Source organism: Penicillium argentinense (genome assembly GCF_028826775.1).
Source record: "Penicillium argentinense strain IBT 30761 chromosome Unknown utg000004l_segment0_segment0, whole genome shotgun sequence".
Taxonomy (NCBI): domain Eukaryota; kingdom Fungi; phylum Ascomycota; class Eurotiomycetes; order Eurotiales; family Aspergillaceae; genus Penicillium; species Penicillium argentinense.
The window spans coordinates 2832946-2853924 of NW_026622663.1; the positions used below are offsets into that span (position 1 = coordinate 2832946).

The window sequence follows — 20979 nt, forward strand, 5'->3', positions numbered from 1 at the left end:
GCGCTAAATAAAAAGAAATAAAGGAAGTTATTACAGATGTTGTATGCTTTTTTTTCACTCCTCCAACAGGTCAATCCCATCCAATCCATAGCCGAAGTCCATGATAACGGCTCGGGAATCTTGGCTGGTTGCGACAATCCGTCGGTAGTCAGACTGCACGTTGAGCATCCAGCTGGTGGTCCAGCCAGGAAGATCAATGGACAGCTCCCCAGAAATAGTATCAAACACCTTGACACTCATATCGTAGCTGCCACTAACGATACGCTTGTTCATACTGTCCAGGTGAAGAGATCGGATCAGGCCAGTGTGGCCACGGAGCTCCTTGACAAGCTCGCCGGTATTGGCATCGAATTGATAAATGGCACGATCATTACCACCTGTAAGAATGGTACGTCCATCATCACTGAACTCAACACACGCGAGGCCGCGGTCTTTGCTCACGAACTCTTTAACGCAGACGCCAGTGGTCACATTCCACAGCTTGGCAATGCCGTCACCACTAGCTGACACCACGAGATCACCACGCAACTGTACCGCATTCACCGGCCCGCGGTGGCCGAGGAGCTTTCGGAGGAGCTCGCCCGTGTTGCGGTCCCACACGCAAATGGTGCTATCCTTGGAGCACGAGACGATATATCGATCATCGAAACATACATCCAAGACACCTGCGCGGTGCGCAGAAAGACGACGGATAGGGCGATAGTCATCCTTGATGTCCCAGACAATGCATGTGTAGTCCGAAGATCCGGTGACCATGATCTCTTCATCAAAGTGGAGGCAAAGGATAGATGCACTGTGGTAATCCGCAGGTTGCTCCATTGGAGTGACGATGCTTACGGATGGAGTCGATGGTGGGCAGATAGTCACGAACGGTGACTTTCCTGTAGCCTGCTGCGCGGGGTTGTTCACGGGCCCAGAGCCAGACACATCGCCCGGGGGTGGACCGATAATCTTCTGGCAGGACCATGGGTAGTGGGCATCCCATACACGAATCGTACGATCACGGGAACCAGTAACGATTTTCTTTCTAACAAGGTGTTAATTTAAGGTGAAATGAAAGTTTTCTTGAATTAACTTACTCATCAAACTGCGCGCAGTACACACTATCCGTGTGTCCGTGAAGGTAGATTGCGGCAGCCTTGCCCTGTTTCCAGCGCTGTTCGAGGGTTCGTCGAACGAGCAACATCCGCTTCCAGTCCTGGTTTGGAATAGACTTGCCCAGTCCATGGGACTGCTTCTTCTTTGTTGCCGTGGAGCTGACCGGTCGCTGAGGGTATGCGCTACGGAAGACATGCTTCCAGACATAGGGTGAAGATGCCTGTTGATTCCAGCGGCCGGAAACCGACTCGGCATTCATCAAAGATACAGGGTCCAGGTAAGAAAGGACTTGAGCCATAATCTCAGAGGGTAGGTATGAAACAGGATCTTCGGAAGTTAGAATGATTGTTAAATACGAGTCGATATGCAAGACTTACCAATGCGTAAGAGATCAAGTCCGGTATCCGGAGCATCAGACTGGTCACGAAGATCAAAGCCAATGCCACTCTCCGAATCAAGTCTCACGTCAGAGACGTTGGAAACGAGTTCGCGCTTGGTCATTTCCAGCTTGACCTGTTCATTTTGTGCAGCGGCTGCTGCCCGCGCTGCTGCTCCGGAAAACTTATCATTCGGAAGGATTGGCGGCTCCATGCCATGGCCGGGTATGGGAACTGGAATCGATGCGGTCGGGGCGTAGAAACCCTGCAGGGCAGTCACACTGTTCAGCGAGGGACGTCTGTTGATGCTGAAGTTGTTGGACCAAGTGCGCGACTGCTTGTCCCAACTCTGCGAGGCGACATTGCGCTTGTGACTGGAGTGGCTCGCAACTTGGTAGTTGGGACTATCGTCCTCGATTTCCATGTTATTCTTTGAAGATTTGTGACGCAGGGTTACCGACAGTCGGCGACCCAGCGCCACAAGTCCATCCATCGGGTGCCGCAGGCTTGAGAAGCTCTTGGCCGAGCGTCGTCTCGGCACCGCCTCCGGGAAGTCTTCGACGATCGAGCCATCGCAACAGTCATGGCAGGCTTCTTCTGTCTCTCGCCATTGGTCGAGTGTGCAATATTTCGGGAATGCAATTGGGTGTGCCGCAGTCCGGGGTCGTGGGTGAAGCGAGAGCGAGGGGCGTCGTCGCGTGGTCTGTGGCGACATGATGCAGTGTATCGGGTGCGCAAGGATGAAATAGGAAGTAATATAGTACAACGGATTTGGCGATCAGGAGCGATTGTGATATCCAGCCAGAGTCTTCGGCTGGACACTGGCGTCTTATGTGGTGAAATTGAACAATTGACCTTTTCCCGACCCCAGTTTAGTTGTATGGTAAACGGGGGTTCGTTCGGTCGTCGCCGGGAGGCGAGTCGAACAGCAAATTGAAGGACGGGGGCACGAAAAATACCGGCGGCCGAGAAAAAAAGAGTGGAAAGGAATGAAGGAAAGAGAAGTGCTAGGAAAGGAAAAAGAGAGCGTAAGGAGAACAATTAAGGAGTGATCAATCCTCGAGGAATGGATCGACGGGTCCGAGAGTCGGGCGGTGAGGCCACACTGATACCGAGCGTGTAGCGGATACCTCGGTGACTTCATCAAATGTGCGGCAACACTGGTACTCGGTACCTGCAAAGACTCGCTCTCGCAACGAAAAATTTTTTGGGTCCGGGGGGCAAATCATCCCCAAATAATGCGGAGTATCACTACCTGGTCCTCTGCGGGCGAATGGCTGGCCACACAAGTACCCAATACTCCGCCAAGCGAGTACGCCCGAGAACCACAGCCCCCGGTGGCGGTTTAGGCCTCCAGATCCAGGGTACCTCCCAACTTTGAGGACTGTCAGGCAAAATCGGGCGCAGCATTCGGCCTGGGACACAAAGGCTTCATGCTGGAGAACAAGCGAAGAAGACCAAATCCGGGGTCGCTCGTCGATCATGCCTTGTGGAGCGATCCACCCTACATTTTACGTACTGTCAAATATACACAACATTTTCATCAGTCAATCTAGTTCATGCGCTTACTTTTCCCCTCACCCTGGCCTTTCTTCCAGGTTTGATTAAAGACCAGGTTGAATATGGTGCTGGTTACGACTTTTTCTGCCACCACCGCCATGTTTTCGCGATTTGACCGCTCTTTCGCTTACTTAGATAACGAATTTGACTTTATCATGATACACCGTCTGCGTGATCAATAGCCTGTGTCCACTTGATAGTTAAGCCGGGACATGGGGTCCAGTGCCAACAAAACAAACATCTCAGCCTGGTCTGCTGCCCTCTGTCGCCTCCGTCGCTGGGCCATGCTCGAAACACGGTATCTCGCCAGCAGTTTTGGCTCCTCTCCGACATCGATGGCCACCGCACGTTCCTTGGAACGTACCTCGGACCTCAGATGCGAGGCATTGGATATATCGCCAAACCTCGTTGACATATTTTGAGACAATGGCTGCCATAGTCGTCACGTTCAACAGAAAAGACTGCCAGTCGACACAGACCTCTCAAATCTACCTTTTTCGCCAAATATTCGCAGAACCTGAGCAGCAGCTCCAAACGCAGCAACGCCGAGAGGATCTTCATGTTCTCGTCCGCTCTGGTTAGGAAATCGTGTCCTGCCCCACATCCGCTACCGAGACCACATCCCCAATATCGAAATTGTGTATTAATATCCCGATCTATCCCGATCAGCAACCAAGACGCAATCGCAATGTAGCATTCGCCAAATGGTCTGTTGAATCCTATGCGTGTGGTGTGACATCGATGTGGTTTGTTTTGGCTGAAAGCCCCACCTGCCTATTGCTGACAGTCCGAACAAGGCTAGACCGCAAACTACGGCAGATTCGACCTTGGGCGCCCCTGAGCCCTGCGCCGAGGGCCATCAAGACCTGAGAAGTGGAAGCGAAGTCGCTCACCATTGCTCTGCTCTCTCGAGTTGGCCTAGCAGTCGGCGGACAGTCCAACAGCCATGTCTTCCGGCAATCAAGAGACATCAGGGGTGCGCAACCCATTCCATAACCCATTTCCTGCGTCGTTGTCGAGTGCGTCCTAAGACATCCTCCCTTGAAATAATTCTCATAATCGTCAGGCGAATGCAAGAAAGCTGCCAAGATCCTCGACTCGTTTATCAACCCCACCTTCGTCGGGCTTGAAGGTGGGATCCCCCGCAAGATTCTTGCGCCCGCAAAGGTAAGGCTCCTCACCAGACCGTGGAATTCTTCCGCCAATCTCACATAGCGATAGGCACTGGTGATATGCACCGTATTCAAGATGGGGTTCCTCGGGTCGGTTCGCTTCGGTTCTGGCTTGATTGTTGCTAGGCTTGCCGACGGGACCTGGTCAGCCCCATCTGCTATCTCTCTCGCTGGTCTAGGAGGTGGTGGGCAATTCGGCATGGAGCTTACCGACTTCGTCTTTGTGCTGACCAAGGATGCGGCCGTCAAAACATTCATGGAGTCTGGAAACCTCACGCTCGGCGCGAATATTGCGATTGCTTTTGGGCCAGGACGAAGCGCCGAGTCCGGGGCAATTATCGGCATGAAAGGTGTGGCGGGGACTTATGCGTACTCGAAAACTCGAGGTGTATATGGTGGTCTCACTTTGGAAGGTGGTGTGCTTATTGAACGCTCTTCGGCCAACAAGAAGATCTACGGGAGAAAATTGAAAGTCAAGCAACTCCTCAGCGGCGAGATCCCGTCACCAGCTGAGGCAGAATCCCTTGTACAGATCTTGGGCTCCGACGTCTTCCAGTCTCAGCCATCCCAGAGTATCTCTGTGAATACCGATGCACCAGTTCAAGCGCTGCCTGAGCTCCCTCAAGCGACAGCAGCTGTCGCCGATGACCAATCTGCTGTTGAGCTTGACATTTCGAATTCTTCCGAACCATCTCGGCCTACGGTTTCTCAAGAACAGTTGAGGATTGTCAACGATGATCGACCTGCCGCTGAACTTGGCACATCGCATCCTGTCGCCGCATCTCGGTCTGAGGCTCCCCAAGAAGAGCCGAGACCTGCCACCGATGAGCTTGAAACACCGTTCCCTGCCCAGCCATCTCAATCCGTTACCCCTCACGAGGCGAGAGCTGCCGCCGATAATCAAGCACCTGCTGAGCTTGATAGATTGCATCGTTCCGAGTTACCTAAGCCTACAGTTTCTCAAGGACAGCCGGGTGCTGTTACTGAGGACCAAGCCGCTGTTGAGCTTGATTCTACATCACATCCTCCCGATCAATCCCAGATCGGCGATGCTGAGCATGAGCAGCCTTCCCAGGATAAACCTCAGGGCTCGTCATCGCGCAGTTCCCCTCCATCGTGATAGGATAAACTACTCCTCTGAAAGGTTTACATTGCCTTATGCATTCCCGCCTCTTTATTACGTCATGTCAGCTGTTAAGAATTTATCAATACCGAACGTTAGTGTTTCCGTTTGCCCGCACTCGGTACTTACTGATAATAAATTCCTGTATATCGTATAGGTTAACTTTCGCTCTGGCTTTGCAAAATTTATCGGCTTGGGATGACTTACGCGGCTCCAGATAAGGAATCTCATCAATTTCAACATGGTGATAACTTCTTTTAGTCTTCATGAATGCTACAGGACTTTGCCAGATTGCATTATTGTAACCATATCCTAAGTTAAAGGCTTCATAGACCGTAGCACGTCGATGTTCAGGAATGTTGAGAACATTCGCTGCGTGTAAATGATGAATTAGCTGGGACCTGTGTTTTGAGGTATTAGTATGTGGTCTTGGGACTGTGACGGGGGAAATGGGTCAAAACTCACACAAAATATCTGCAGCCAACCAAAAGACCTGCGGAGCTCGCATGAATGCGAAATTGGCATGGAAATAACCTAGAGACTTCAACAACTCGAAGGAAATGCCTGACCGTTTTGCTACGGTCCACATCTAACCTGATAACTTTCATTGCCTTGCGGTGGTTAGAACTATACGTACAAGTCTTGACAAGTAGTACTCCCTCATTCGGTTGATGGATATGGTCAAGGGATATCTCGCCTTGAGGTTGCACGTCAAGAATTAGTCCCTTGGTACCGGCCAGCATGTGTTCGGTAACATTCACGTGTTCATCCTGGAAGACTAGCCTGAGAATAGCGTGGTTCGCCCTTATACTTGGGTCATCGTCATAGATTGCTCCCGCATCTAGAAATTCAAGGTAGCACTTGGAAACTTCTTTGTCCATCAAGGGGCGGGGTACGTTATTAGCAGGTCGGAATTGGTATGTTTTGTTACCTTCTGCTAAAGCTCCAGACGCGTTAGTGGCAGGCCGTGTTGATGCCATCTCGAAGTCTCTTGAGTATTCTTGTCGGGATCCCCAATACTTGAACTACCTTTACTAATTGAGTCACTGTCCTATAATTTCGCAGTGTCTTTCTGGGGCTGGTGTCAGGAACACCTCTTCAGGATTCGAGGACAGATTTATATAATTTCGAGAAGTACTAATGTATACATGAATATTTGTTCTAGTTTGATCAACAGGATAGCCATTTTCATAGTGGACCAATTGAGAAGCCCCATTTGAGGTTGACAAGAGCCCATTCAATAGTATAAAGGCGCTCATGATATTTTACAATGGTACTTGAAAACTTTCTTTGACAAAGCGATCACTCCTTTGTTCCGGGAATCCTGGAAAGCCCTTACTTTGAATGTGGCATACTCGAGGCTCAAGTGTGAGAGACATAGCGCCGATCAAATTGACAAAGACAAGACGCAGTAGTGTTCAATCAGGGTGCAATTCAAATAAAATTTACTAAGGGGTTGTTACAGTCACAAAGACCACAATCAACCACCATCACAACTAGTGTTTCATGCTTTGATACATCCTTTGAAATACCACGTTGTATTCACGGAACAAAAGAGCATTTCGAGTCTCAAATATAGAGACTTGGCATCAGCCCTCTTCCAACCGAGCTACCGTAAAGTAAAATCAGATTCTACTCTTGCAAACCCACATTTTGTCTGCACCATGAGCTTAACCCCCTTCTTAATGGCCGCTCCTGGCATTGCCAGCTGTGTCCGGGTGATCATCAGACAACTTGCCCACGCGGATGGCACCGGTAGCATAAAAGGTAATTCCTAATATTGCTCTTTCGCTTTGCGATTTGATCACCAATGCATTCAATTCTACTTCGAGTCGCAAAATGATTCCCTAGGAGCTCAAGTTCATTGAAAAAGTGGCCGATGTGGTAGAGGGGCAGATTGAGAAACTCAATCCTGAGCGGGCTCATGACGCTATGGTTGCCTTTACGGTATTGTTGGCTTCCATCACAGATCTTCTGAAGAATTCACAACTTCCAACCGGGGACCTTTCTCGAAATTCTCAACTGGTTGATAAAATATGGCAGAATTATTACGAGGCAATAGACGAGTACACTTGTATGTTTTCCGAGGACACCCAGGAGTTGATGGCCATCTATGACGAGTTGGTCGTCAACATTATACTTGAATGTCAAGAGAATGGAGTGATTCCTGAGCATAGAGATCCACGATATTGTCCAAATTTCCTAGAGATTGTCAATGAGATCACACACGGCATAATTAAGCTTCGTAAGGTTGCTGCAGAGGAGATGGGCGGTGATCCTGAGCTTGAGCTCGGTCAGATCACATTTTGAGCAACCGTGGAGCATCCCAACTGTCAAAAAGATTAAAACGACAAGCTATTTCAATGCATCTACGAACAAAATGAATAAATTTGAATTAACCCAGAACGTAAGAAGAGAGGTCTAGCTATGCGGCCTACCACTGCGTAGAACAAAGCCATGGGAGAATTGACCTTGCTATCAAAAGCTTTTTCCCTCCGATCATATCTAATCCATTACCATTCTGTCCCCATTCTGTCCCGTCCCACTTTCAATCTGGTCAGTTCTTGTGAAATAAGAGATCAAAGTGGAGGTAAAAAAGTCACACGTGAGGAACACAGTAATTGCCTCATAGTATGCTGGCCGGATCCATTACCTCCATTTTAGCTAGACACGGGCCAGTCTGTTCAGGCACCAGGCACCAGGTACCAATTCTCGCAACATTTTGTCGTTCGGGAGTCGAAGTTGCCATTTTTGAATTTTTTGTGTGACTTGAAGGCCCTTGGTACCAATTTCACGTGTGAAATTCGAAGTCTGTTCTCACGTGGTCATGGTCGGATTCACGGCTCTTACATGTGCTCGTCAAATCGAATGGCGAGAGATCAAGTTGTGTCCTTTCAATTCACTCCGAGTACCCACGAATGAGCTGGCAGGGTATTTCTCTGAGATCATGACACTGTCATGTTGCCACCGACACACTGCACTAGCATGCTAAATACAGACCGACACAATAGGCATAAGCACATAAGTCTTACCTCAACCTGATTCAGTGGATCGAGCCCAATATTGAAAGAGATCAACTGCTTGCGATTGAGGATTGCGTAAACACGACATTCGCAATCGAGAGGCCCACTTCTCTGCAGCAGGCTGAAGGCACTGCTGACCGACAAATTCCAGAATTTCAAGACAAACCTGTAACTGTGGGTGACTCCCAAGTTCGCAACTCATTCGCCCGGGTCCTGGATCGACCCCTGGGGAGGCGATTTCGTCATCAGCTCGAGCTTGCAGTTGTCGAGGTCGGCAGTGGATACTTCTACTGCCGTACTCTCGGGCAATCGACTACCGCAAACCCTGCATAATTAAGACTGATACAAGCTGAAGCTTGGCCTGGGAATCGTGAGGAGTCTCGCTGCTGTGATTGGCGATGAGAAACCCCTGCAAAGCTTCGCCAGCGGATCCGACCAAACTTAACCCTTTTTTATGGAGGTCCCTTTTTGGGGCAGCCTGTGATGGCCCGAGCTCCGGCGGGAGATCCACGCGTTTCCCGGTCCTACCCATACTATGCACTATTCTATGCACTACCGTAAGCACTACAGCACATACTAGCATCGATGGCCGATCCTCTAGACTGGTCGAGGAGCAAGCGCACGTCGTCCCCGAAGGTAGTCTCCAGCTGTAATGATTCTTTCGTGGTGGAGAAGAAGCGAGCGGGGATGGCGTCCGCAACCCGAAAATCGAGCCACCATGTGTTGATGCCTTCCAGCTTGCCGTACCTGAATACGCGGTGCCTGGATTTCATTTATTTTGTTACTGATCCTCGCAGGTTCCAGGACTCTCGTGCCCACGGCCTTTCCTCTTCTGCCTATTCACCTTGACCGCTATACAATGGACTCCGTCTCGTCCGGAAGCACTTCCAAGGAAAATGCACAATTTGTCCTCGAAGAATATGGATTAGAATATACTCCAGATGGCAAATTCGTCCGTTGGTCGGTTTCGAACAAAAAGCATCCGCGAAACTGGCATATCCCCCGCAAGATCTACGACAGCAGCTTGATTATCTTCCTTGATTTTTTCACGTAGGTATGGGTCGGTGCTTCTCATTGTACACAGCTAACTTAATCCGTCTCGTTAGTACTGCAATTAGCACCGCTGGAAGCTCTGCAGCCGATCGCGCACATGAGGATTTCAAAATTAATCAAACGCTCGCTATCTTCCTTTTCGTCTCATTGTGAGTAGACGGCTACTTCCACGCATCATCCGGCATCTACTTATACGGTCACGGCATACAGGTATCTCCTAGGTCAATGTGCCGGAGGCATCATCTTCCCTAGCTTCTCAGAAGCCTTTGGCCGCAAAAGATTGTACATTATCAGCACTGGCCTATACAGTGTCTGCTGCATGATTGTCGGGGTAGTTCCCTCCCCTGCCGGTGCCGCGGTAGGACGGCTCCTCTCGGGGTTTTTATCGGCCATTCCGACCATTGTCGTCGCTGGCAGCATTGAAGACATGTTCAATTCCAAAGATCGTATCTGGATGATCTTTCTCTGGGCGACGGTGGCGAACATGGGGATGTGTGTTGGTCCGATCTTCAGTACATACATCACTGAGCATTTGAGCTGGTAAGTAGGCCGTGCATTCTTCTCGATTTCGGCAGAGCTGTGACGCTGGCTAACAGCCTACACTTAGGCAATGGGTATTCCATATTGCTGCCATCGTAACCGGTGTGGTAACTGTGTTTCTCATTGGAATTCGTGAATCCCGACCTTCCTTACTTCTAGTGCGAGAAGTGGAAAGAGTACGCAACGAAACAAAGATCGAAACCCTGACAGCATTGAACCCTGATCACACCCCCGATTTTAAGAGTTTCTTCAGTCTCGCGCTCTTCCGTCCGATTTGGCTTCTCTTCACCGAACCTATTGTGTTCATGGTTTCTCTTATCAGTGCTGTGGCTTTCGCCATGGTCTATCTTTTCACAGAGGCCCTGCCTCTTGTATACCAGTCGATGGGCTTCGCCAAGGATTCATCCAACCTGCCCTTCATCGCGATTATCATAGGTCTCGTTTCGGGTCTCCTCACTCGTATTCAAGACTATCGAACAATCAACTATGCCGAAGAGCATGGGATCGTGCTAGAGCCAGAGCACAAGCTCACTGGTTTCTCCATCGGGGCCCCTATGCTTGCCGGCGGGCTCTGGGTCTTCGCGTGGACCATTCCTCCCCTAATTGGCCATGTGCATTGGATCATTTCCGCGATATCTCTGATCTTCATCGGATATGCACTGAACGAGTTCGATTCGGTGCTCGCGGGTTATCTGGCAGACAGTTATCTGAGCTTTTCTGCAAGTGGGTTCGCTGCATTAGCACTCTTGCGCTCCCTCCTGTCTGCTGCTTTCCCACTATTTGCCTCCGATATGTTCAATGGGCTCGGGTCAAATGTGGCTGCATCGATTTTAGCAGGTATAGCCACTGTTTTCTGCATGGTGCCTCCGCTCTTCAAGCTGTATGGCAAGCAGATTCGAGCTCGCAGCAAGTTTGCTCGGCACAGCTTGCGAGTGTATCGAGAAAACAGTGTTGAGAAGTTTGGTTATTGAGCCCAGAAAAATTGCTGGATTTCATTGCTAGATTGTTATTAGCGCTCTTCGAATTACAACTGGGAAAACACTGATGTTGAATAAGAAGATGAAACATATTTCTTTTTCATCGATTGAGTCTATTGGGTAAAATAAAATTGTATTCGTCTCGTGGCCCGCGGCGGGATATCGGTGCCTTGTCCCTCAGGCTGCTTGCTAGGCCCCATCACCTCCACAGCGCTGCCCAGCTCCGTCACTCGTGGACACTTCGATCCCCATTCCTCCCCGCGACATCTTTGGATGAAATTGGACCAGGTGGACTTGAATCCTCTCGCAGTTCCTATCCCGTCTCTCAGCCTCTTATTCCCTTGTCCTCCGACCGTCCCACACCGGCGTCCCTCCCCCCGAATCCTCCCCGCTTCCCTATACCAAGCCACGCTCGTCACCCCGCCAGATCCACGGACGCCTTGGGATCAATCACAGCGCGTTTCTGAAGACCAATTCCTCTCCGACTTCCCTCGATACAATATAAACCGCCAGCATGTCGCAAATCAACTATCGCACCATCAACATCGACCAGCTCGACCCGGAGTCGTCGGTCAACTTTCCCATGGAAACCCTCCTCCCCGCCACGCTGCCCCAATCCGAGACCTCGAGCGACGCTGCCAATGTTGCTACGCAGGTGCGCCAGCTGCTGCGCGGCGGTGACGCCGAGGGCGCACTCCGAGCTGTTCTGGACACTGCGCCGCTAGGAGGCGACGAGGGTGCGAAGCAGGTGCATCTTGCTACTGTGACCGAGGTTCTGCAAGGAATTCGCCAGGGCGAGATGACTCGTGTCCTGGAAGGTGTCTGCGCCGGAGAGGGTGGTGCGGAGCGTGCTGATTGCTTGATGAAGTACATGTATGTGTGCCCTTCCTGCTCATCTTCTCTGCTGAATGTGTACTAACTTCAACCAGTTACAAGGGAATGTCTTCTCCTGCCCCCGGTAGCGGATCCCAGTCACCACGCAACAAGTCTGTCTCCCCTCAGAGCACTGGTGGTTTCTCACAGATTCAGGGTCGGAACCTCGGCGAGAGCGGCGGTGGTCAGCAGATGAGCGTATTGCTCAATTGGCACGAGAAGTTGGTCGAGATTGCAGGTACTGGATCGATCGTGCGAGTCATGACCGATCGCCGTACGGTCTAAATGGAAGCTGCTATACATCCGTTCTGTTCTGTATTGTTCTTGGTAGAGGCTTGATTCGATTGCTTTTCATACAGTTATCCTCTTCTGTCGCTTCTTTCAGCGTAGTTGTCTACAATTGATACTATAACATTATGTTCGCCCACTTCTCCAGTACTTTATGACTTATGGAAATCACCACCACCCAGGAGATCCTTCAGGTTCAACTCGCCACTTCCTCGCTCGAGTGGTTGCGGCTGGTTCTTGTCGTCCTTCCACCCGATCATATAGATCATCCGGAATGTAGCCGGGATGCCCGGAGCATCCTCATCCTTATGCATAGTTCGGTAGATAGCCTCGTTGGCCAGCAAAACATCTCGTGACAAAGGGCCAGCCTCTCGGTGCATGATGGCATTGTTTTCGCCCATCGATTGGAGATCTTGCATGAGAGCAAAGGTATCCGGGAATTCAACCACAATGTCCTCAACATCGACCGTAAGCATTTTGAATCCGGCGCGGTTCAACAGACTACCGACATCCCGTACATCCGCCAATGGCGACACATGCGGACTCACCCCGCCGCGTCGCTCGAGGTCGGCCAGCTGCAGCGATCCGCGCAGCTCGAAAAGGGTATCACCACCGAACATGGCTGCGATGAACGGGCAATCAGGCTTGAGCATTGTGTTCACTTGGTTGAGCAATGCCGGGAGGTCGTTGATCCAGTGGATGGACAAGGATGAGAGCACCGCATCGAATGTGTTCGGTTGGTAAGGCAAGGACTCGAGATCCGGGATCACCTCACGGTGGATATTGATTTCCTGGTTGAAGGGCAAGTCCTTGTCCCGGTGTAGTAGAGCTCGTGATGTATCCACACACGTTAGCTTCGAGATTCGCTCTGCCAATGGTGGTGTCAACGTGCCCTCCGGCGCCGCCATGTCGAGATTCGGTGTCGTCAATGCCCGCGCAATATTACAGCTGTTCGCACCCAGGTCCAGCACATTGGGAAAATCGCGCTTGATATCCTGTTTGGTTAAGAAGCAAGTCAGTAATCCGCTGTCATCCTGGGTCTGTAGTGTAGCTACAGCCCTTCCTCCTCAGAGATCTCACCAGCAAGCGTTCGCATAACCGCAATGCGACTTCATCTTTCAGGTAGTCGACTTTGCGGCTTTCTTCGACATTCCGAGCTGCGCGATCCTTCTGCAGGTGCTTAGCTTTGCGGTTGAACACCTCCAGCATGGGGTTGCCGGGTGTCTGGCTGGCGTAAGTTCGGATGCTGGCGCTTGCGGTGAAGCACCGCCGAGGCAAGCTGGCACGAAACGTGTGTAGAGTAATCATGATAGCTGTAGTAATATATAGCGGTGGGCTCCTAGATCATCTTGCGTTGAGGGAGGTTGTGTGGGGGGAAGCGGATGGTCGAGTCGCGGTGCGGCCAAATCTTAATTTTTGTCTGACGTCGATTGTTGATGCGGAACCTCCGCAGCTCCTCTCCGCGACAAGTCGTGTCCTTCCTCTCGCCCGCAATTGGGCTTCAACACGCTCGACTCGCATCTAAAAACCATCCCCTCAGGGAAAATACAATCCTTTCGGTGTTTATATACGCTTCTTCTACCGGTATTTGTGTGAGACTTGCTGCTACCACAGAATCTACCCCACGAAGTGCGCTTGACCTTCCTCCAAGTCGCAACCGGAGTAGCTATGAGAGAATATTTGCTGACACTCCGGCAGGCAGCCACTCCTTTCTTTTGACGCGCGACTTCCGTCGCTTCGACCACCTCTATCCCATAGCCGCGACCCCCACCAACCGCGAAGCATGAATTGAACGAGCAACCTCCTATTCGAGATTGCCTACACCCAGAATGTCTCGACCATTCCCTTACACCTACGTGTCGTGCCCCTGCGCCAACACCCCTGTTCCCGACCCGGCCAAGAAGCGCAGATCCAGGGACTCGCCGCAGAAACCAACCCCCGAACGTACGGATCCTGACGACAAGGACAACAAGAAACAACCAGAAAATACACCAGAAGAGGAGGTAGACGAAGAAGAGGAGGAACAAACTTTTGATCCCAGATCACCTCGGTCCAATTTCTCGCTCTATCCGCCCGAGCAGCTCCTTTACTGCGAAGATTGCCATCAGATCAAATGCCCGCGATGCATAACGGAGGAAATTGTGAGCTGGTACTGCCCGAATTGCCTATTTGAAACTCCCAGTAGTATGGTGAAAGGAGATGCCAATCGGTACGTCAGTCCTGCTTATCGAAATGGACCTACCACTAACCTTAGTCGAAGTTGCGGTCGAAACTGCTTCAATTGTCCCGTCTGCACGTCTCCTCTATCCGTGAGTACAATTGAAAACGTCGCTGGAAAAGGCAATGGACAAGGGCCCTGGGTACTGTCATGCGCTTACTGTTTGTGGACGACACTGGACATCGGTATCAAGTTCGACAAACCGACAAATATCCGCAACCAGCTGCAAAAGATGACTGATTCTACATCTGCGCCTACATTCGATACCCGCTCACGACAGGGCTCCCGCGCTTTCAGTGATCTCAAGTCACCGCTATCCAACCTTGCATCTTTTGATGAGCCAGTCAGCACGCCTACTGGGTCCGGAGAGCAGGTAAAGGAAAACGAGACAGATTCGCCTCCTCTAGGTGTAGAGGCACGATTTGCAGCTCTAAAGAACTTCTATCGCAATCAGATCTCCGAAACCTCGACGTCCCCTAATGATCCTTTGGGTTCGGACCTTGGGTTCTCATCGCCTGGTGCCCTGAACCGATTGATGTCCCTGTATGCTTCGTCTTCTCGCCTCGGGGGGCTCTACGGTGGAAATAAGAAACAAAAATCCAAGCCGCCCGTTATGCGCGAGGCAATCAACGCTAGCGAGGGTCTGCGCATTGCTCCGGAAAATGCAGACGCCGCCATAATCGAACGTCTTTCTTCCCCTGACTGCGGCTGGGACGGTGTGGCATCGCTGAGCCAGCGCGCAGAGCAATCTCCCGATGTTCGATTTGTCGATGATCTTTTGCCCCTGCCAGTTCTACTCCGCACGAAGCGTGCCAAACGATGCAAGTCCTGCAAGCATATCCTCGTGAAGCCCGAGACCAAGCCACAGTCGACACGCTTCCGTATCCGCCTTATTGCTCTCAGCTACATTCCCCTCCCATCTCTCAGGCCTCTCGCGCTCCCAACTTCTTCTCTTATCCCTGCTCCAGCTCCGGATCTGAATGCATTGCCTCCACTGCGGCCTGTCCATGTTCTTCTCACACTGAAGAACCACATGTTCGACCCGGTCCGCATTACCCTCGCCACGCCATCTGTCACCCCGGGTCGTGTCGCAAGCAAAGTCACCATACTTTCTCCTCAGTTTGACATTGGCCCCAACAGCGATGTATGGGACGAGGCATTGCAGGGTGCGTCGGCCCCTGTCACAACTGATCCGCGTGCAGGTGGTCTCCGTGCTGCCGAAAAAGTTCCCGAAGCAGGCAAGGTCTGGGATAAGGGTCGCAATTGGACAACTGTTGTGCTGGAGGTAATTCCGGGAACTTTGCCTGGCTCCGAGGCGGATGCTGGGAAGGAAGGAATAGACGAGGATGAAATTGCGGTTGCTGCGCAGCAAGATGAGGATGTTCTCGAGATTCCAGTTTTCGTGCATATGGAATGGGATGCGGAGGCGCAGCTTGAACAGCAGAATGTCGGAAAGGCATCTAAGCCGGATGACCTGGTGGCTCGGGAGTTGGCCTACTGGATGGTGCTTGGTGTTGGCAGGATCACGGCGGCTCTGTAGAAGTCATGGTGAATCAGGTTCTTGTTCATACTAGTTTTCGTTTCCATACCCCCAAGTGTAGTTAGTTGTTGCACAGAGATCAATGCTGTAATATGTTCTACAATGACACCCAGTTCCTAAATAATCAAGCGTCATGATCCAAGGGTCCAGCCAAACCTCAGATACTTACTATAAGTAGTCGCAATCAACCGAGGCTGATGCGGCTCGGTTGCAGCTACGCAAGTATTGATATCGGAATTGTTCGATTGGAATATTATCACATATCCCATCCCATCCTCATTAGAGAGAAACACGGCCCGGATGGAACAGCTCCGTCGCCTCGCCCACAGAATTGAGAAACGGAGGACTTAAAACCATGCACCAGTCCATGGGGGGCACATAACTGAAAAGAAAAACCCGTAATGCATTTTTTGGTTCTTTCACCCGTCATGTTCTCCTTGAATCTAGAGTGAGTCCGGACCTAGAAACAAGCAACCCAAAATACACCTTCATATTTCCTTCCCTCCCGCAAACAGCAAATGAGCAGCTTAGAACTCGGCACCGCTCTGGGGGAACTCGAACACAACAGCACGGCCGGTCAACCGACGGTAGACCTCGCCGTAGGCGTCGAGGCGGTGGTCAACACCACCCTTCTCCTTCTCGTCCAGGACAACCTTCAGGGTCTTGCTGCCGTCCTCCTTGGTGCGGGTGCGCTTGCCGACGATCTCGACGGGGTAGACGAGGTCGCTGAGGATGGAGTCGTGGACAGCGGTCAGAGTGCGCGAACGGGGGCGCTTCTGGGTCTGGGTGGTGCGCGAGTTGACGGAGCGCTTGGGGCGGGGCAGGATGCGGCGCTGAGCAACGAAGAGGACATGGCGGTCAGAGAACTTCTTCTCGAGCTCGCGGGTCAGGCTGTTGGCGGAAAAGTTAGTCCAATGTTTCTATAGTGTCGAAAAAATTCCCGAATTGTCCAGGTGTCGCTTACCGCTGCTGGATCTTGTGGAAGCCCTGGAGGAGAGGGACAGGAACGAAGATGACGATCGCCTTCTTGCCGTGGCCGACCTCGACCTGTTAAAGAGTGTGTCAGTGCATTGTTCCGGTCAAAGTGCCTGCGCACACAAAAGACAAAAAATCGATTTGGGGCTCTTCCGGAAGCGACGTCGAAGGAATTTTTCAAATCGGGTGTTCCAATCGTCTTCATCATGGCCGAATATATCCCTGATATGCATTTGGGTGTCTGTATTGCGAAATTGACAAAATCCCACAATGGCCACAAATATTTCCATCTTGCTCCGATAAGACCACCACGACAAAAATTCCCTTGCGATTCGATTCCGGAAGACTTCGATTGGCGAATTGATTGCAATTTCTTACCTCGCGGGCAGAGACGAACTGCAGAGGACGAAGGGTGGCCTTCAGGTCCTGGGTGTTGCTCTCGAGGTCGAAGAGAGCGCCGGCAATCGCGTTCTCCAGCTCGGAGGGGTTCTGCCGGGACGGCGAGTTGTTGGCAATCTTGTTGATGGCAGCCATGATTGCGAGCGACGGGAGTGCTGCGAAGGTGCTGGTTGAGGTCGGCGGAGGGGAGGTGGTCTTCGCGTTCAAGAGATGTGAATTTGCTGTGGGATCGGCGGCTTCGCTTAGGGTGCGCTACTTCTGTATTAGGACTAGCGTGCCTTCCACTTAGGGGATGGCGGGTCCCGTGACTGGTCTGCCCTCGGCTGCCTCTGATTGGCCGGTCACTCAGCCGTCAATTGCGCATGTTATTCAACTTGAAGTTCATGGTGCTACTGCTGTCCGAATACAGGTTCAACAAGAGTTTAATATTGCTATCGGCAGAGGGATATAGAAATGAACAAATGAGCATTACTCGAGAGCAACGCCATCAAGCAGAAGGGGAGACGCCTGTACCCATGGAAAAATTTGCAAGGTGAATTCAAAAAGGAAAAACAAAAAGGTCATATCAACAAGCGCAGCCCTCCTTGGCTGTCGCTGCGTTTCGCTCTCCAAGATTAACCCGAGCGTCATCCGCCGAGCGACCTCCGAGCGCAGTTTGTCCTGTACCAGCACCGCCGCGGCCGGTCTTCAGGCTGCTCTCGGGAATGGCATTGGCAATGGCCGTGAAAACATCCACCACGTTCGTTCCGGTCTTAGCACTGGTCTCGAAGAACAGCAGACCCTCCTCATCCGCATATGAGCTCGCTTCGCGGGTAGACACCTTCCGGGCATCGCCGGGGGTAGCGTCGTGCTCCTCGCCTTCCTCGCCGGCACCTTCCTCTCCATCGGCATCAGCAGACTCGGGTTCAGCCTCGAGGGCGGAGGCCGCGGAAGCATCACCACCATCGTTTGTCAAGTCCAGCTTGTTGCCGACGAGGGCAATCACGATTCCGGGACTCGCCTGGCGCTGCAACTCAGCGACCCAGTGCTTGGCTTTCGTCAGCGATGAGGGCTTAGTGACATCGTAGACCACCAGCGCGGCTTGGGCATTGCGGTAGTACATCGGAGCGAGGGAGGCAAAGCGTTCTTGGCCGGCAGTATCCCAGATCTCGAACTTGATTGTTCGCGTAGGCAGAGAGCATTTCTGTGTCAAGAAGGCAGCTGGACGACAACATTAGTAACAGATTCTGGGACGATGGTTTCAAGAGTTGCTAAGACATATCACTTTACAATGAGAAACCCGCTCACGTCGGCCATGCCAGGCCCGTTGTTCATACCCAATGACAACCGTGAGGAGCTCGTCTTTCTCATCGACTCATAAGGGCTTGTTTGGGGTCGCTGCTTACCGCCGATCGTAGGTTCCTTGTTCTCCTGGAAATCATTGTTGACGAATCGAAGGACTAGTGACGACTGCAGGTAGAGGGGGATCGTCAGCTACTGTTCCATTTGTCATGTAGGGAGGACAACATACCTTGCCAACCGCAGCCTCGCCCAGCAGGACGAGCTTGACACTGCTGCTCGGCTTTGGAGCATTTGCGCCGGCGGCGTCGGACATGGCTGAAACAGCACTATAGATGTGAGATCTGGGTGTATCACAGGTCAGGCCGTCTTGCGGAGAGAGACGCCTGTCAAACAGTCGGGGTGATAAAGCAGACAACTCAGATAGCAGTTCGGCTGCGACAAGGATATGGAAGAGATCGTGTACTGAAAGGTAACACACAAGCTCTGTGAAGTGGCGTGGAGATATGAGAGATTTCCTTGCAGGATGAACGAAGGATAGGTGTCGCAATCCGCGGGACAGCAAGAGGGTCCGGAGACGGAGGTCGATGATGATGGTTGAGGCTCCCGTTCCGGTTAGCGCGGACCAATGCCCGCCAGTCACGGGATCTGGGTTAGGAAGTATACAGCCGGCAACAACCTGATGGAGATTCAGTATGACAATGAGTTTCGGGTTCATGCAAATCATTTTCCAATTCAAGCATTGATTCTAGCATTTTTTTTTGCGCATAGCATTATCATATCTTATGCTTGAAATGAGGGTTGCTCGAGGTCGGAATTATTCCGGAAATATATTTCCTACACTAGTGTTCATTTTGGTGACATCCCCGGATCTCCAGACTCACAATAATCGTATTACCAAACCATTCATGTTGATGTGAGAAGCCCGGAGCAAATATAAAGGCATCAAATTACACACCAAAAGAACACCAGGACACAGTGATCATTTGTAATTTTCCTCATATGCATTCAAAGGAAACGTCACTGTGCATGCCTCGGCAATAAGGTTTGGGACGGAAGCAATTTCCTTCTGGAGACTTACTCTTGAGGCCGTCTTTCAAAGAATTTGAAGCCCAGTGCATTCCAAATCCTGCATACAGCTTGACGTACCTTGGTGTCGCTTCCGGTTTTGTTGACTCCGAAGCGAATACAAATATAAAACCATGCAAATTCGACTAAGATCGGCGATGCATGTATGACAAGCGACCGCACATTGCAACTGCGTAAGAGCAAGGCCATGTGGATAATCTTGGAAGAGCTTGGTAGACTGACTCCACGTCCATTTGAAAGCATCTCAGATCCAATTTCGTATATCACAAGTGTTAGTATTCAACCCCAGGCTTCAAGACAGTATCTTGCCACATGTTCGGCGAAATATGAATTTGTGGGCAAATTTGATCCCGCCGCGGCGACGAACTAAACACTCACTAATTCTCTGGAAAAGAACGTAAAGCTCCCAAGAGATGACGGCCTGGAGGACAAGAAAATCATATATGCAAAATGTAGAGGGATGCTAGTAAAGAAGGACTTTCAGCTCATTGCGCGGTATCACGCGACAGCTTATCGACTGAGCATTCCCCAAGGTTCATATCCGGGCTCCTCCAGTTTCTCACAATAGCAAAACCAGAGACCAATTCCTGGAACCGCTGACCGCAGACGAAAAGATGGAGCACACAATTCAAACAGTTGAGACAGTCCCACACCGACAAAATGGCGGGGAAGAGCCCCTCGTGAACTCAACCCTCGTTCCTGGGCGCCGCCAGGATCCACCGACTAGTGCCCAACGGGGATGTTAGATGATGTCGGGCGCCAGAGAGTATCCAGTCGGGGCCGGAGCCCATCTGCCGATGCAGCGACAGGGTCCCGCATCGAGAATCGGCCTGGCGGTTCCTGGCTCGGCATTAGTCTCCAAGCAAATCTGCCCGACGCTCAACCTATACCGCCCGAATTACAGCTGTTAAGTCCGAGCGACACGACATTTGGGCTACACGAACATGTCCGTGCTATTCGGGAGGAATGACAAGTATGGGGTAGATTCGAAACGAGTTGCGTCGAGGAGTCTAGGCCTGATTCTCAAGTGGGGAATTACACTGTATAATGTGGAGTAGAAGTAAAAAGTCGCTGGCCTGGCAGCGTGGATAGATTGCGCAGCAATATCATACAGGCCTCAATCGCGCAGAGATACAAATACACACACATACACACACATACAGAACCCAAGAAGCAGCCGCGCGCCAATGAACGTGCCATTGTGACCGTGAGGTCTGAAGGTCTAAGTCTTCTGGTAAAAAGCCCATGCATCCCATGCAACAAGTTCCGTCCCATCTATGCCATAACGCCGTGAGAAGGTAGATCAACAAAAAAAAAAAAAAAAAAAAAAACAGGTAACCACAAAACAGCAGACAAAAAGACACTTTTGAGAGATCGAAATGGGGGTCGTCTCGGA

At 51.2% G+C, this 20979-nt stretch overlaps 9 protein-coding genes across 9 annotated transcripts; 5 read left to right on the forward strand and 4 right to left on the reverse strand.

Annotated features, from left to right (window-relative positions):
- Positions 1 to 54: 54 nt before the first annotated feature.
- Positions 55 to 2190, reverse strand: N7532_003967 (F-box/WD repeat-containing protein; the record flags this gene model as incomplete). Its single annotated transcript, XM_056616461.1, has 3 exons — positions 55 to 1027; positions 1080 to 1425; positions 1476 to 2190. The coding sequence occupies 3 exons, from the start codon at positions 2188 to 2190 to the stop codon at positions 55 to 57; spliced, it is 2034 nt and encodes a 677-aa protein (XP_056476818.1).
- Positions 2191 to 3981: 1791 nt separating this feature from the next.
- Positions 3982 to 5327, forward strand: N7532_003968 (lipid-binding SYLF domain-containing protein; the record flags this gene model as incomplete). The annotated part of the gene is made up of 3 exons (XM_056616462.1): positions 3982 to 4054; positions 4102 to 4202; positions 4257 to 5327. The coding sequence occupies 3 exons, from the start codon at positions 3982 to 3984 to the stop codon at positions 5325 to 5327; spliced, it is 1245 nt and encodes a 414-aa protein (XP_056476819.1).
- A 1667-nt stretch (positions 5328 to 6994) lies between these two features.
- N7532_003969 (uncharacterized protein) lies at positions 6995 to 7640 on the forward strand (the record flags this gene model as incomplete). Its single annotated transcript, XM_056616463.1, has 2 exons — positions 6995 to 7097; positions 7204 to 7640. The coding sequence occupies 2 exons, from the start codon at positions 6995 to 6997 to the stop codon at positions 7638 to 7640; spliced, it is 540 nt and encodes a 179-aa protein (XP_056476820.1).
- Positions 7641 to 9212: 1572 nt separating this feature from the next.
- N7532_003970 (uncharacterized protein) lies at positions 9213 to 10917 on the forward strand (the record flags this gene model as incomplete). The annotated part of the gene is made up of 4 exons (XM_056616464.1): positions 9213 to 9403; positions 9460 to 9555; positions 9617 to 9946; positions 10014 to 10917. The coding sequence occupies 4 exons, from the start codon at positions 9213 to 9215 to the stop codon at positions 10915 to 10917; spliced, it is 1521 nt and encodes a 506-aa protein (XP_056476821.1).
- A 520-nt stretch (positions 10918 to 11437) lies between these two features.
- On the forward strand, positions 11438 to 12081 carry N7532_003971 (actin-related protein 2/3 complex subunit 5 family protein; the record flags this gene model as incomplete). Its single annotated transcript, XM_056616465.1, has 2 exons — positions 11438 to 11796; positions 11853 to 12081. The coding sequence occupies 2 exons, from the start codon at positions 11438 to 11440 to the stop codon at positions 12079 to 12081; spliced, it is 588 nt and encodes a 195-aa protein (XP_056476822.1).
- Positions 12082 to 12236: 155 nt separating this feature from the next.
- Positions 12237 to 13392, reverse strand: N7532_003972 (uncharacterized protein; the record flags this gene model as incomplete). The annotated part of the gene is made up of 2 exons (XM_056616466.1): positions 12237 to 13079; positions 13165 to 13392. The coding sequence occupies 2 exons, from the start codon at positions 13390 to 13392 to the stop codon at positions 12237 to 12239; spliced, it is 1071 nt and encodes a 356-aa protein (XP_056476823.1).
- A 521-nt stretch (positions 13393 to 13913) lies between these two features.
- N7532_003973 (putative dynactin Arp1 p62 subunit RO2) lies at positions 13914 to 15842 on the forward strand (the record flags this gene model as incomplete). Its single annotated transcript, XM_056616467.1, has 2 exons — positions 13914 to 14293; positions 14345 to 15842. The coding sequence occupies 2 exons, from the start codon at positions 13914 to 13916 to the stop codon at positions 15840 to 15842; spliced, it is 1878 nt and encodes a 625-aa protein (XP_056476824.1).
- A 527-nt stretch (positions 15843 to 16369) lies between these two features.
- Positions 16370 to 17351, reverse strand: N7532_003974 (40S ribosomal protein eS7; the record flags this gene model as incomplete). The annotated part of the gene is made up of 3 exons (XM_056616468.1): positions 16370 to 16733; positions 16807 to 16889; positions 17196 to 17351. 3 exons carry the CDS (start codon positions 17349 to 17351, stop codon positions 16370 to 16372), a joined length of 603 nt encoding a protein of 200 aa, XP_056476825.1.
- A 430-nt stretch (positions 17352 to 17781) lies between these two features.
- Positions 17782 to 18810, reverse strand: N7532_003975 (Rab family GTPase; the record flags this gene model as incomplete). Its single annotated transcript, XM_056616469.1, has 3 exons — positions 17782 to 18399; positions 18504 to 18665; positions 18727 to 18810. The coding sequence occupies 3 exons, from the start codon at positions 18808 to 18810 to the stop codon at positions 17782 to 17784; spliced, it is 864 nt and encodes a 287-aa protein (XP_056476826.1).
- Between the last annotated feature and the right edge of the window lie 2169 nt (positions 18811 to 20979).